This window comes from Sciurus vulgaris (assembly GCF_902686455.1).
Source record: "Sciurus vulgaris genome assembly, chromosome: 5".
Classification (NCBI taxonomy): domain Eukaryota; kingdom Metazoa; phylum Chordata; class Mammalia; order Rodentia; family Sciuridae; genus Sciurus; species Sciurus vulgaris.
The window spans coordinates 51,741,148-51,754,777 of record NC_136465.1 but is presented as its reverse complement, the minus strand read 5'-3'; the positions used below and the strand labels follow the sequence as shown (position 1 = coordinate 51,754,777).

The 13,630-nt window shown below is 36.9% G+C and overlaps 1 protein-coding gene across 4 annotated transcripts in view; it reads right to left on the bottom strand.

Annotated features, from left to right (window-relative positions):
* Nucleotides 1-4,184: 4,184 nt before the first annotated feature.
* KAT6A (lysine acetyltransferase 6A) overlaps nt 4,185-13,630 on the bottom strand; it is a 95,581-nt gene continuing 86,135 nt past the window's right edge. For all 4 annotated transcript variants that reach the window (XM_079140612.1, XM_079140615.1, XM_079140613.1 and 1 more), the window contains 2 exons: nt 10,878-11,187; nt 4,185-8,768 (listed from right to left, as the gene is read on the bottom strand). In XM_079140612.1, coding sequence (XP_078996738.1) covers nt 6,091-8,768; nt 10,878-11,187 — 2,988 coding nt within the window. In that variant the 3' untranslated portion in view covers nt 4,185-6,090. The remainder of the gene's footprint in view (nt 8,769-10,877; nt 11,188-13,630) is intronic.

Genomic DNA, 13,630 nt, shown 5'->3' with positions numbered 1-13,630 from the left:
ATTGAATATTCTCCTACCATATAATCCATCAGTTGCCCTCCTTGGTATTTGCCCAAATAAATTAAGAATTTGTGGACACAAAACTCTGAAAATGACTGTTTACAGCAGCTCTAGTTTTAATTGCCAACAGTGGAAGGAAAGAAGATATCCTTTGGTAGGTGAATGGATAAACTGATACATCCAGAAAATGGAAACATCATCTGTGCTAAAAAGACACGAGCTGTCAAGTCGTGAAGACCCAGAGGGAAGTTAAAAGTGTGTCATTAACTGAAATAAGTCTGAAGGGGCCACATATTTTATGATTTCAATATGACAATCTGAAAAGACAGTAAAAAAGACCTGTTGGTTGCCAGAAATTAGAGAAGTGAGGGATGAATAGATACAGTTGAGAATTTTTAGGGCAGTGAACTATTCTATATGAGATGCACGGGTATATATATGGAAAACCGTAGAATATATAACACCAAGAATGAACTCCATTGTGAACTCCATACAGCCTTTGGGTAATAATAATGTATCAATACAGATTCATCAATTATAACAAATGTACCACTGTGGTGGGGGATGTCAATAGCAAAGGAGGTTGTAAATGTGTGGGGACAAATAAATTTTGTACTTTCTTTTCAGTTTTGTTGTGAATCTAAAACTACACTAATAAAGTTTGCTAATTAAAAAAAAAAAAAAAAAAAAAAAACACCTTCCATTATGGCTGTGGACTTTTTTCCTCATAGTTCTGCCCACTTTTACCTTATGTATTTTGAAATCATATTAACATATGTATTTAGAATTTTTGTATCTTACTGATGAATTTAAACTTTTACCATTATTAAATAACCTTCTTTATCCTAGTAATTCTTTATTGGCCTTAAATTCTATTTTATTTCATAGTAATATAGATATGGCAGTTTTCTTTCATTAGTAATTTCCTGACATAATTTTTCTATTTTAAACATTTTTCAGTTTTCTTGTTTTTGATGTTTCTCTTGTAAACAGCATCAAGCAGGGTTTTTAGGGTGTCTTTTCCTAATAATCTTGTCTTTTAAATGGAATTTTTAGTCCATTTACTAATAATTATTGACTCTTTGCATTCAATTCTATTTATTATGGATTTTCTATTTAATCTTGTGTCTTTTCTCTTTTATTTCCTCCTCTTGAATTTAGTATTTACTACAATTTATCATTCCATTTTCCCCACATATTATTATTAAAGACCTCAAAAACCCAAACCCATCAAACCCTTGGCCCTTCCTTATTTTAGGTAAAAATTTCAGCTGTCACCTTTTTGAGACTTCATGTAATTTATCTTACCAGTATTTAGGCTTCTCATTAAGAAAGCAAAGAATTTCCATTAAGCCTAATTTGTAGCTGTCACTCTGAGGGGGGAAAAAAAACCAAATCATGGGTCTGTGCTGCATTATGTAACCGCATCAACTTACATAACCCATCCTGCCCCTTAACAGAAATTTAACAAATGGGTTGTGTTTTGCTCTGGGGATCATCAGCTTTTAATTGGATGAACACGCTCAAGAATTCCAGACACTTGCTGACATTAAAAATGTTACTCTAAGTAGTCTTTTGTTTTACCTGAGTTTTTAGACAAATTGAAAGTCACAACAAGGATACAAAATAGAGCTCTTTCTTTCCCTGTTTGTCTTAACAGCCTTTTATACTCTGTTCTGCCAACAAGGGTCAGTTTTCTTCTTTCTCTCTCTATTCCTCTCAATTATCATCATCACTGACCTGTACCTTGTACTTTATGAAAAAAACTAAGGGAAGGACTATGACAAAAATTACTGTACACTGCGGAAACTATAATTTGGAGAATCAGAAATAACTCACCTCTAATAAGCTGGAAATGTCAGCCTGACAAGATTCTCATGTTCAGTGAGCATGTACAGTTGTCGCCATGCTACAAAGGAAGCAGGCACTGCCTGGGATTTCCAGACACCTTAAAAGAATGATTCCTGGGCTGGGATTGTAGCTCAGTGGTAGAATGCTTGCCTTGCATGCATGGGGCACTGGGTTCAATCCTCAGCACCACATAAATAAATAAAATAAAGACATTGTGTCCATCTACAACTAAACAAATTTAAAAAAAAAAAAAACTACTTATTGAGTGCCATTAAAAATGATTCCTGATACTTTAGCTCCTGACTCCATGACAATAGGTTCTAACATTGGTAGACCAGGACTCTCAGCAATATACATATTAATCAAGTATATCTATATTCCTCCCACATCTACCTTCTGAATAGTGAAAAAGAAAGAGGGCAGAAAATAAATGGAAACACCATTCCTACTCAGAGAGCACTCACGAATTGGCCATGAATGGAAATATGTAATTCAAATTGTTAAATGCAATATAAATAGTGAGAGGTGCGTTAAAAAAACATCAATACTCTGATCACATTATCTCCTTTGTGGAAAAATCACATTGCTTCATGTTGAATTCATTTAAAACAGGTACTTTGTAGTAGCAAGGCTGTTTTTGAGACATCCCAAAAATAATTACACTGAAAGAGCCTATATCCAAAATCAAGGTTATCTAAGCAAATGAAGAAGTCAAGAGATATAAATCATGTTTTTTTGAGATGACATGACTATTTTGTCTGAACTTCAATGGTGTGGGGTTTAGAATAAAAGTCTGCTAGAGATAGCATCATGTATAATTTCCGAATTTCTCAGTTTGAAAGGGCAGGTAAGGTGTGGTGGTGACTACAACTTGTACCTGCCTCACCCTACCACAAGAAACTAAGGGCAATTATCCAAAACTAATTTTTATCTAATTTTCTGGAATCTGCCATATATTCAGATTTGTAAATGACAAGAGGCAAGCACAATAACTCAGAGAAAACACACACTCAAAAAATGTCATCAATGTTCAGAACCTTGATTTCTAGCAAAAGGAGAATGACAAATTTTCCTTGATGGTAACCTGAAATGAAGGGGAAAAACCCTAATGTTTTCCTTTAAAAAACAAGATTAATAAAGTTACTCCTCTAATTTATTTGAAATCTAAGAAACTACTTATTATTGCAACTGTTTCCTTTCTTTGAATGGGTGAATTATAAATCCCTTTAGAAATTTTTCAAATGGATTTCCCTACAAAATTTAGTCAGTTTATCTTATTTTCTCTGAAAAAAAAAAAAAATCCTTATTGTTGGCATTTAAGCATATACATAAGGAAAAAAAACTGGAATTCAAAGCAAAGGCCATAGACTTATACTTTCTATAACAAAAAAATGAATATGAAAAAGGCAAATATTTACAGGTGTAGGGTGTGTGTGTGTGTGTGTGTGTGTGTGTGTGTGTGTAAAAGAATTGGAAAGTCTGAAATATATGGAAGTAAGAAAAATTCCACATGCAAGACAGACATCCAAAATGGCTCAACATAATTTATTTTTTTTTATGTTAAAATGTACAGAGTTCTTTTGAAAGTACTTGCTAGAAAGGGGAAAAAAAAAAGATATTACATACAAGGAGAGGAAGGGAGGCCAATTGGCCCAGGAGCGCATGACATGGAGAAATACAAAGGCATCTAGGCACCCCTTCCCCTTAGCTTACAAGTCACCATGAACAAAGTACAAAGAGGTTACAAAACAGGAAAAGCAAATATAAACAGACAGGAATAGACTTAGCTTCATTTGTACATGCGGCTTTTAGAGGCATCTGGAGCTCTATTCACACACTCTAGAGATCTCTTTAAAGAGAATTTTTATCTTTCTTAAAATAGTTTTTAATATTCTACAACAAAGATAAAAAATTTTAAAGATGGAATGAAATGAAAAAGCTCTTATTTTAAAAGGCATCAAAGTCACTAACAGTGAGTTTTTAAATTTCTTTTTTAGAAGATTACCCAAGTTATCTTGCTAAAAATACATTTTTTTAAAACAGAAGTGAAAAAATGACAGGTACCAATATTACTGTGTTGGATAATTTCTTTTATAATATAGAAAAGAACATTTTTTTTCTACAATAGTTCTACAGTCACAAAGAGGCTTGTGGAAAAGGGAGCTGCCCGATTGAATTTTTTTTTTTTTTTTTTTTAAAGAAACAAAACCAAACACAACCGCAAACCAACAGAAACTGAATTCACGGCCCTCATTTCAACAGCTTCTCCTTCTGCCTTGACCCACCCTCCTCCCAATATATCTCCCTCCCCTCCCCACCCCATTCCCACCCCATCCCATCCAGGAAGCAATGACATAGCTGAAGATGTAGGGAGAGGGCAGCACAGTGCACTTTCTACATAGATGATTCGGAACTGGAATAGTATATACAGAGAAACTGGGTCCTACACAGCCTTGCACATGCTCAGAGTTGATAGCGGTAAGGTGTGAAATTCTGCCTTTTCTATCTAACACACTTAATTGAGAAAGTCAATTAGTGTATAAAAAAACCAACAAACCTGTGCATTTGAAAAAATTTAATGCCTAATTAGTACTTTAAAAATTTATCTATATAAAATGTACAAATAAAGGAGAGACTTATGCTTATAGGTATTTCGTTAAGCAGTACTTCTCCCTTTTGGATATTTGACTGCACATACCAAGTGGTATAATAGTTTCCATCTTCTAATGATGGAATATATATATATATATATAATTTTTTTTTTTTACCTATCCCTGGAGCAAGTAATAGGAAGAGAATGGGTGAACTGGTTGCACAAGAGAAAAGGGAATGGATTGGGAGCAACATATGAACCTGCTAAAACCCTGCTGTCCAGATGTGCCCTACTATGCTGGTGGTGAATCTATCCCTCATTAGCCACTCGGGGAGAGGGGCTGGTGCACTCTGATTCACAGGGGATAAACTTAGGACACTGAAAGACAAATGAAAACTAGAGGTATGTATTATTAAGTAGTTATAAAATGCACACCATAATCTCCCTCTGGACGAACATTCTGAGTCATCTCTTCCAACATAAAATTAACAGTGTCAAAGGTTTGTCAGGCATTTTTCAAATTACTAAAACACAGTCATCCACCAACACTGGATGAAAGATTGTTAAGAGGCAAATCACTGGGGACTGCTGTTTTGAGTTTTATCAGAGTCAAAGGCTCAAGAATCAAGACCCTTAGTTAGCATTTCAAAGTACATACTAAAAATAAGAGGCTGGGTGAGATATGTGTGTTATGGCTGATTCACCAGGTGGTAAAAAAACAAGAGGTTCATTTCCTCTTTTTGATTGTTAATTGATCATCTCTATTCCTCCAAAGGCTGGATTAGGATTGCAAACAGCTTTCCTTTGAGATTCTGCTGTTAAGTGAGACTTACAGTATTTTTGTGTCTCTGAGTGCTGAGTGGGAATATTTTTAAAAAAGAATGAAAAGGTTATACTACACTTGATTCAAGAAAAACAAAGATTTCAATGAAGTCTGTCTATAAAGAAACATTCTTGGGGAAAGGTTTCAAGAGGTGTGTGTTTGTGTTTGTGTGTGTGTGTGTACAGGGAGTGGAGGGGATTTAAAAGGAGAAGCATTTTCCTGTCTCACTTTATTAATAATAATAATAATAATAATAATAATATTAACAATAAGTTTAAGGAGCTTGGGTTGTTCTCCATGTCCCCATCCGAGTCTCCCATAAGTGCCTCCTGCTGGAATGAAGTAGGAAATGAAAGGTTGGGTTTGGAGGAAAGGGTGTGGTTAACCCCCGAGATGTATATATATAACATTTAAAAATGACAACATTGGGAGCTGCAAACAGTGAGGGAAACATACATTTTAAAAATAAAATAAAGGGAATTCACTTTTACACAAATTCTGTCCATGTGGTGTGTAAAGAAAGTAAGGCTCTTTTTAATTATGAAAAGATTTTGTGCATGTTTCCCCTGTCCCCAAATCCATTTTTAGATGAGTTCTACTGTAAAATGCTCAAGATTGTGAAGAAAACTAAAACCCAGAACAAAATGAACCCAAAAAAAGAGAAGATCAGGTTTTCTAAAAAATAAAATAAACCAAAGAAAAATTCCTCTAAATCTACGGCAATATTTTAACTGGAAAAAAGGTCCATTTTTCTCTGGTTTGTCAGTATAAAAGGTTCCTTTATTTATATATATTTAAGTTTTTAACTGCAAGTTCATCTTGCTCATCTTCTCATGTAAGGTCCATTGAGTGACTGCTTGGGCACGCCAGCAGCATTCATGTAGCTGTGATGGGAGGGGCCAGTGTACATCATGTTTCCATGAGGGTTTGGCTGCATAGGCTGCTGGGTATAGGCCTGGCTCCCCATCATTCCCATCTGCATCTGCATAGGATACTGTGCTGTCTGGTTCATGTAGGCAGGGTTACTATGGTAACTGCTGTTCATCATGGGCTGTGTCATTCGATAGCTGTTCATGGCATTCAAGGTGTTCATATTCATGGAATTGACATTATAGGCGGGAGTTGGCATTAAATTAACCCCCATGTTCATGCCACGCTGAACAGCCAATGCACGAGGGCCAGCCTGCATGGCAACCGCTGGTGGACTGCGGCCATAGAGCTGCTGCTGATGAGCAGCTGCAGAGGGCAGTGGTGCAGATTTGGAGCGGATGGAAATGTGCCCCTTGACTGGCATTTGCCCTTGCAACCTCTGAGTGTGAGGAATGCCAATGTTGGTGGCAGACATGTTACACTGTAGCAGAGGTGATGTGAGGTTCATAGTAGTGGATGCCAAGTTGGGGGGTGGTGTCATGGTGGCTTGTGCTTGAGGGGTCCCAGCTAATGGATGAGATGGTGCTAGCTGAGCGAGTCCTGTATTAGACAAAGAAACACTGGTTGCATAGGAAGTCACAGCAGGAGAATGGCTATAAGGCATGGCATGAGGGTCCATAATGGTGTTAGTCAGCTGCTGCAACTTGGCTAAACTGAAGGTGGCTGATGGTTGAGAGTAGCTGCCAGCACCAAAATCCCCTGGAATCCTCTCATAGATACTTATGTTCCCAGTGCTTCCAGATTCTGGTATCTCCATGATCATAGGAGCTGGAGTGAAACTATTATTCATACTACATTGTGATAGTGGGGGCTGCTGTTGAGGTGGGGGTGGGGGCTGAGGCTGCTGGGGCTGAGGCTGCTGCTGCTGCTGTGGCTGGGGTGGTGGAGGCTGTGGAGCTGGTTGTTGTTGCTGCTGCTGCTGTTGCTGCTGCTGCTGCTGCTGCTGTTGCTGCTGCTGCTGTGGTGGTGGCTGCGGCGGCTGCTGCTGGTTACTGGGAGGCCTCTCTACCACACAACTCTGAGGTGACTTGATATTGCAGTTGGTAGTGGGCTGGACAGTGTTCTGCTGCATCATGCTGCAGCTGTTGCTCATGTTTGCCATTTGCTGAGTGACAACACAACTGTTTTGGGTGAGGCTACTAGAGGATGACAATCCACTGTAGGAGCAGCTGCTCTGGGAGGAGTTATTCCCACATATGCTGCCACCCATTGTGGAATCATAGCTGCTAGGGTTCTCGTAGTTCTCTGTGGTGCTCTCGATGCTGCCTAGATCACTGAAGCCACTGTCCACTACCTGCTGAGAGTGGTCTGATACGGAAGGCACATCCATCATGGGGCTGGTCTCCATGTTCTGCATAGAAGGTGCGGACAGGGATCCTTGTTCCGGACTGATCTGTGTGTAACCACTCTCCAGGGCAGGCACATTGGGACTGCTGACTGAACGGACTGACTGGCTGGGATGAGACTGAACTGAGGATATTGGGCTATTATGTTCTGAAGTATGACAGTCTTCAACTATTGACATCTGAGGGTCTTCATCAGCCTGGGTGTAACTTTGCAGGGTCTGACAAGCTGCAAGTGTTTCTTCACAGTCCTGGTAGGCTTCCTCATGCTCGTTGCTTTCCTCTTGAGTCAAAGATTGCACTGCTTGTACAGTTTCCAGATCCAGTTCACTATGAGGAATCTCTTCTTCCTCTTTTAATTCAATTAATTCTTCCTTAGTGTTGGAATCTTCTTCATGGTCATCCTCAGACCCTGGCATATGCTCTGATACCACAGATGTCTCATGGGAAGGCTGTTCCTCTTCAGAATCTGGTTCTGTTTCATCTTTATCCTTTATGGTCTCTCTACGGTTCTGCATGTCAGTATCTAAAAAAGACTCCTGACCACCTGGCTCCTCCTTGACATCTTCTCTAATGGGTTGCTCCTCTGGTTCCTGTTTCTTTGAAGGTTCCAGATGACCATCGTCTTCATCATCTGCATCATGGTCTTCATTCTGATTTGCCTCTGTGGTCACTTCATCGTCTTCCTCTTGCTCCTGTTCTTCCAGCTCTTGTGGCTCTTCCTCTGACTGCCTTTGTTCTTCTAAGATGCGAGGCTTCTCTTCTTCCTCCTCTGCTTCAGGTTCTTTCATTTCAGTTTCAGGACTGTTGCTGCTGTCCACTGGAGAAGCGGCTCTAACTTCACTGCTGGTTGTGTCCTCTTCCTCTCCCTCTTCAACCTCTTCTGCTTCCACATGCATCTCCTCTTCTTTCCTTTCTTCCAACAAGGGCAAGTCTTCTTTTGGCTCAATAGTTTCTTTGTCCTCTTGGGTTTTGAGTTTACGACTAGGTTTAGGAATGGGGACAATGGGCTCAACAATGCGTTCTTGAGTAGAAACAGCTAAGATATCCCGATTCAACTTAAATCCTGGTTTTCGACCAGGTCTTTTCTTCCAGTGGATTGGTTTGCGGCTCTTGCCTTTGGGCCATCCCTTTTTCTTTTTCATAGGTGTGGATGTATCAGGCTCAAGGGAAGAACTGTTCACATCACGTTTCCGTAAGAGAGATACCGGCTTTAGGATAGGAGTGTCTGTACAGGAGGGATAAAAAAATAATAAAGACGTTATACCTCTACTGCCTTTTTCTGAGACCAGCATGTACAAAAGAAATGATTTTATGAAGTATCACTTTTATTCATTAACTGTAAAATGTATATAAGCTTTATAAAGATGCAAATAATAAGTAGCAATTAGTACATTTATCATATAATTTTTACTGTGTGACAAATTGGCTTATTCTTTTTTTCTTTTCCTGCTTTCAATTCATGGCGTCTCTCTGATGTTCTTAGTTTCCACAAAATCATTACTTCAGGTAGAATCATTAGCCAATTACTGCAGACAATGTTGTTTGTATGGGAATAGCTGCAAGGCATTTAGTCCTAGACAAGTAAGTTAAAGCATTATAATATTTTTAATTTTTTGTTTTTAGTTATAGATGGACATAATACCTTTTTATTTTATTTATTTATGTGGTGCTGTGGATCAAACCCAGTACCTCACACATGGGAGGCCAGCACTCTACCACTGAGCTATAACCCCAGCCCACCAATTATATTTAATAGATACAAATTTTATATTTTTTTCTGTACCATGGTAAAAGATACATAACATAAAACTTATTTTAACTTATTTTTAAGCATACAGTTCAGTGACATTAAGTACATTCACAATCTTCATTAATTTTTAAAGGTTAAGAATACCAAGGTGAGGTGAGGGGCTGGGCTTGTGGCTCAGTGGTAGAATACTTGCCTAGCATGCATGAGGGCCAGGGGTTCTATCCTCAGCACCACATAAAAATAAAAAAATAAAGGTATTGTGTCCACCTACAACTAAAAAATAAATTAAAAAAAAAAAAAAAAAAAAAAAAAAATACCAAGGCAGAATGGGATTTGGGAAGGAAAGCTAAAAGGGCATAGCTACTGATAACTTGAAAGTAAGAAAAGGAAATGGTTGCATCAGAGAAAACCATCCAAGTCAAAAGGAATTTAAACAGGGTATACTATTTTAGAGTAGAGTGATTTAAAAAAAAAAAAAAAGAAAGAAAGAAAGAAAGAAAGAAAGAAAGAAAGAAAGAAAAGAATGTAAAGTGTTAAATTTAAATTTTAGTTTCTTAGTTGTATATTTAAAAAATATAACACAAACAAAACTTCAGAATATCGTTTAAAGCAAAGAATTCAGTCATCTTATCACTATATTAAAAGCATGTTACATGAAAACATAAGAATGAAGGAAATGCAAGCTATTTGCTAAATTTAAAAATAAGATTTTAAAAAGCAGAATTAAAAAGCTCAACAAATTAATGCATAAAAGCTAAAGGTTTATGACCCCAGGTAGACAACTAGATTTCTTCAAATTTAACCAGCAAAGCTCAGTTTGAGCCCCAGGCAAGGCAAACATACTATAGATGGGGGAAGCATGATACACTGGCAAAAACTTCAGGCTAGAATGAAAAGCCTAGTTTGTGACCTAGTTCATATTCTAGGCCTTATTTTTTGTATCTCAAAGAGGAATGAAAACAATACTATTTTAAAGTAAGTAAGATTTTTACCTATATCATAAAACTTAACTCACTGAATTATTGCTATTATTTATTAGAAATTTACTACTAATTGGGTAAGACATACTAGAGATGGTTCAGGAAGGGTTCCTGAACAGATCTGAGCAAATTCAAATTTACATGAATCTGCTCTTATTGAAGAACTGCCTTCTTAGCATTTACTCATTTAGCAATATTTACTAAGTGCCTATCTCAAGCACTCAATGTGATGCAATGAACCAAAAGTCCAGAGAGTACACACTCTAGTAAATGGTTGTTCTACCCTTCTGATATTAAGTTCAATTCACCCACGGAAGTTCGGATAAAGAATAAGAAAGAAATATGCAAAAAAGAACAGTATCCTAATTATTCACAGTAAAAATATTTTCTACAGAGGCAAAAACAGGTCCTGAGTAAAAGGAGAAACAAATGGAAGAATCAGCATGGATATACTTGATACAAAGTTTAAAAAGATTGTCACATGTTATTTTGCTTGCTTAGTGAGCTGTGTTCATTTTTCAACCTTTTGTTGAAGGGTCTGCAGCTATTATTGCTATGTATTTAAAGACAATAAAACTATAAGTAACAAATCTGTAAAACATACCATCACCATCATCTGACTCCTCATCTTCCTCTTCATCTTTAGACTTTCTCTTAGATGATCGACACCTGAGAACATCCTGTGAGGACAAACGATGGAAGTATCCTCTATGGAAGAGTTCATTTTCATCCTCTTCCTCCTCCTCTTCATCAATCTCATATGTGGGTTCTAATCTTGGCATTGGTCTCTCAGAGTCAGAGTCTTCAAAAGGTTCATCTAACACCTCTGTGGTCTCAGAAATAGTTTCCGTGACTACACTGCTATTGTGGTGTTTGCGCTTTCGGACTCTCCTTCTTCGGTGAAGAATTGGTTTCTATTTAACAGAGAAAGCAAATATATATAGTAATGAACAATGTCTTTGGTACTAAAAACATGAAAAGAGTTAAAAACCTAATAGAATTAGCACATATAAAATGAAGATGCTCTTTGCCAGAAAATATTTTAAACTTTATTTCAAAATATTAACATGCTATATATATATATATATGTATTAAGAATACGAAGATGATAGATAATTGAATAATCTGGAAAAACATGCAAGCACATCCAAAAGGCAGATGTAATTTTCTTATTAAATTTACTACTAATTAGATAAGACAGATTAGAGATGATTCAGGAAGGGTTCTTGAACAGAACCTTTAACCTACTTCTCTCTTTTCCTTAAGAACAAAAAAGAAATAAAAACACTGTCTTACAAACTACTCTGGAGGTTAGCAGCTCAGTGAAGTTGTATGCCATTTTCACAAACTATCCATAAAATAGTTATAGTGGAGCGTAGAAATATAGAGTGGAAATGTGTTTACTTGATATTAATGATGTATTTCAAAAATAAAATAAATCTGTTATTAAAATTAGGCATATTTGGCACATCTCTGCACTGGGTTAACCTAGTATCTTGAATTACACAAGTGATATCACAAAGTAATACAGATGACATGCCAGGAATTATCTAATCCAATCCTCTCATTCTATAGAGGTTCAAAAGGCTACAGGACTTGCTCAAGGTCAAACATCTACTTAGTTTAGAAATCATAAGTCTCTTCATTCCCAGTCAAGTCAATTTCTTCAAGAATGTCAAAAGTACTTGCACTGGATGCTACAATACTGTTTTTATACAAGGAAACAGCATTTTTTTTTTTTTTAAACTTTACCAATATAAGCCCTAGGACAGCAAATACATGTTCTTCATTACCATGTAATAAAGAGAAGAATTAGTCAATGTTCAATTTTTGCCCACTAGAAATCTACTGGTCCTAATTGAGAACACAATTTACAAATTATAGAAAATGGCCTTACTCCTTGGAGAAATGACTGATTCTAAGGTTGAGGCAGGAAGGACATAAGAAACCTGGAGGATCTTAGAGTGTCAGAAAGTAAGAAAGTATTCAAAATGATGAAATCCACAATGATGAGGGCTATGTATATTAAAGAGACCGGAGAAAAAATGAGATACAAATGGCCAAAGCAGGAATGATGTGAGCAACAAATTTAAAATGTAGTCGTATCAGATTATAAGTTGAAACAGCAGATGAATGTCTGAGTTCATAATGATATAAGTAAATATCTGAATAAATCACTATATGGGGGAGAATGGACAAATCTTCCAAGCAAATAATATATGCAGATACTCTGCTCTTAGGAAAACTACTCATATTGTAAGTGTGGGCTGCATACAGACTTTCTTCCAGTATGGTATGCAAGAGAAAAAAAAAAAAAAAAAGAATAACTTGATAATGAGGAAACCTGACAAGCACTACCTAATAAGAAGTCACACTGATAGTATATGCCTTGTAATTGAAACATACTGATACACAGATACTAACAGAAATCCTTAATACGATGTGTTGAGAATGGCATTTTACTTCTATGGTCTTCTTCTCAAAAAGATATAACCACGTTCTAATATCATGAGGAATATTCTACAAAAATACCTGAACAGTAATCATTACAACTGTTAAGGTCATCAAAACAAGGAAGGTCTGAGAAACTGTCAGAACCAAGAATCGACTAAAGACACATGACAATTACATATAATATAGTATGCTGGATGGGATCCTGGAACAGAAAAGGGAAAACTGGAAATTTGCATAAGTACAGATTTTGGTAACTAATTAACCTACAAAGGATCACTAATTGTGATAAACATATCATATTAATCTAAGAGGTTAATAATAGGGGGAACTGAGTATGGACTATGTAGGAACTCTGTACTTTTTTTTGCAATAATGGTGTGTATCTTAAAATGTTCTTAAAAGCTTGTTGTTATTTTTTAAATGGCCCTATTAAAGAAAGGAATCATTTCACTGCTTTGGATGAAGGCTGTCACCCATTACTACAAAGTGGGCTCATCCAGGGAGCTGACATACTTTAGTCTCACAAGCATGTGACAATGCTGAAAGTTAGCTTCATAGCGTGGGATATTTCTAGTACTTGGTAGTCCCCCCTTACCAGTGGTTTCATCTTCCATGGTTTCAGTTACTCACAGTCAACTGCGTCCAGAAATATTAAATGGAAAAACCCAGAAATTATTCACAATTTTTAAATTTCATGCCCTTCTGAAAAATGTGATGAAATCTCATGCTATCCTTCTTTCTCCTTCCTGCCCTGAATGTGACTCATCAGTTTGTCCCATGTATCCACCCTATATATGTTACCCATCTGTCACTAAGCATCTTAGTTATCAGATGGACTGTCCCAGTACTGCAGTGCTATGTCCAAGTCACCCTTATTTTACTCTGTAATGTCCCCAAAGCATA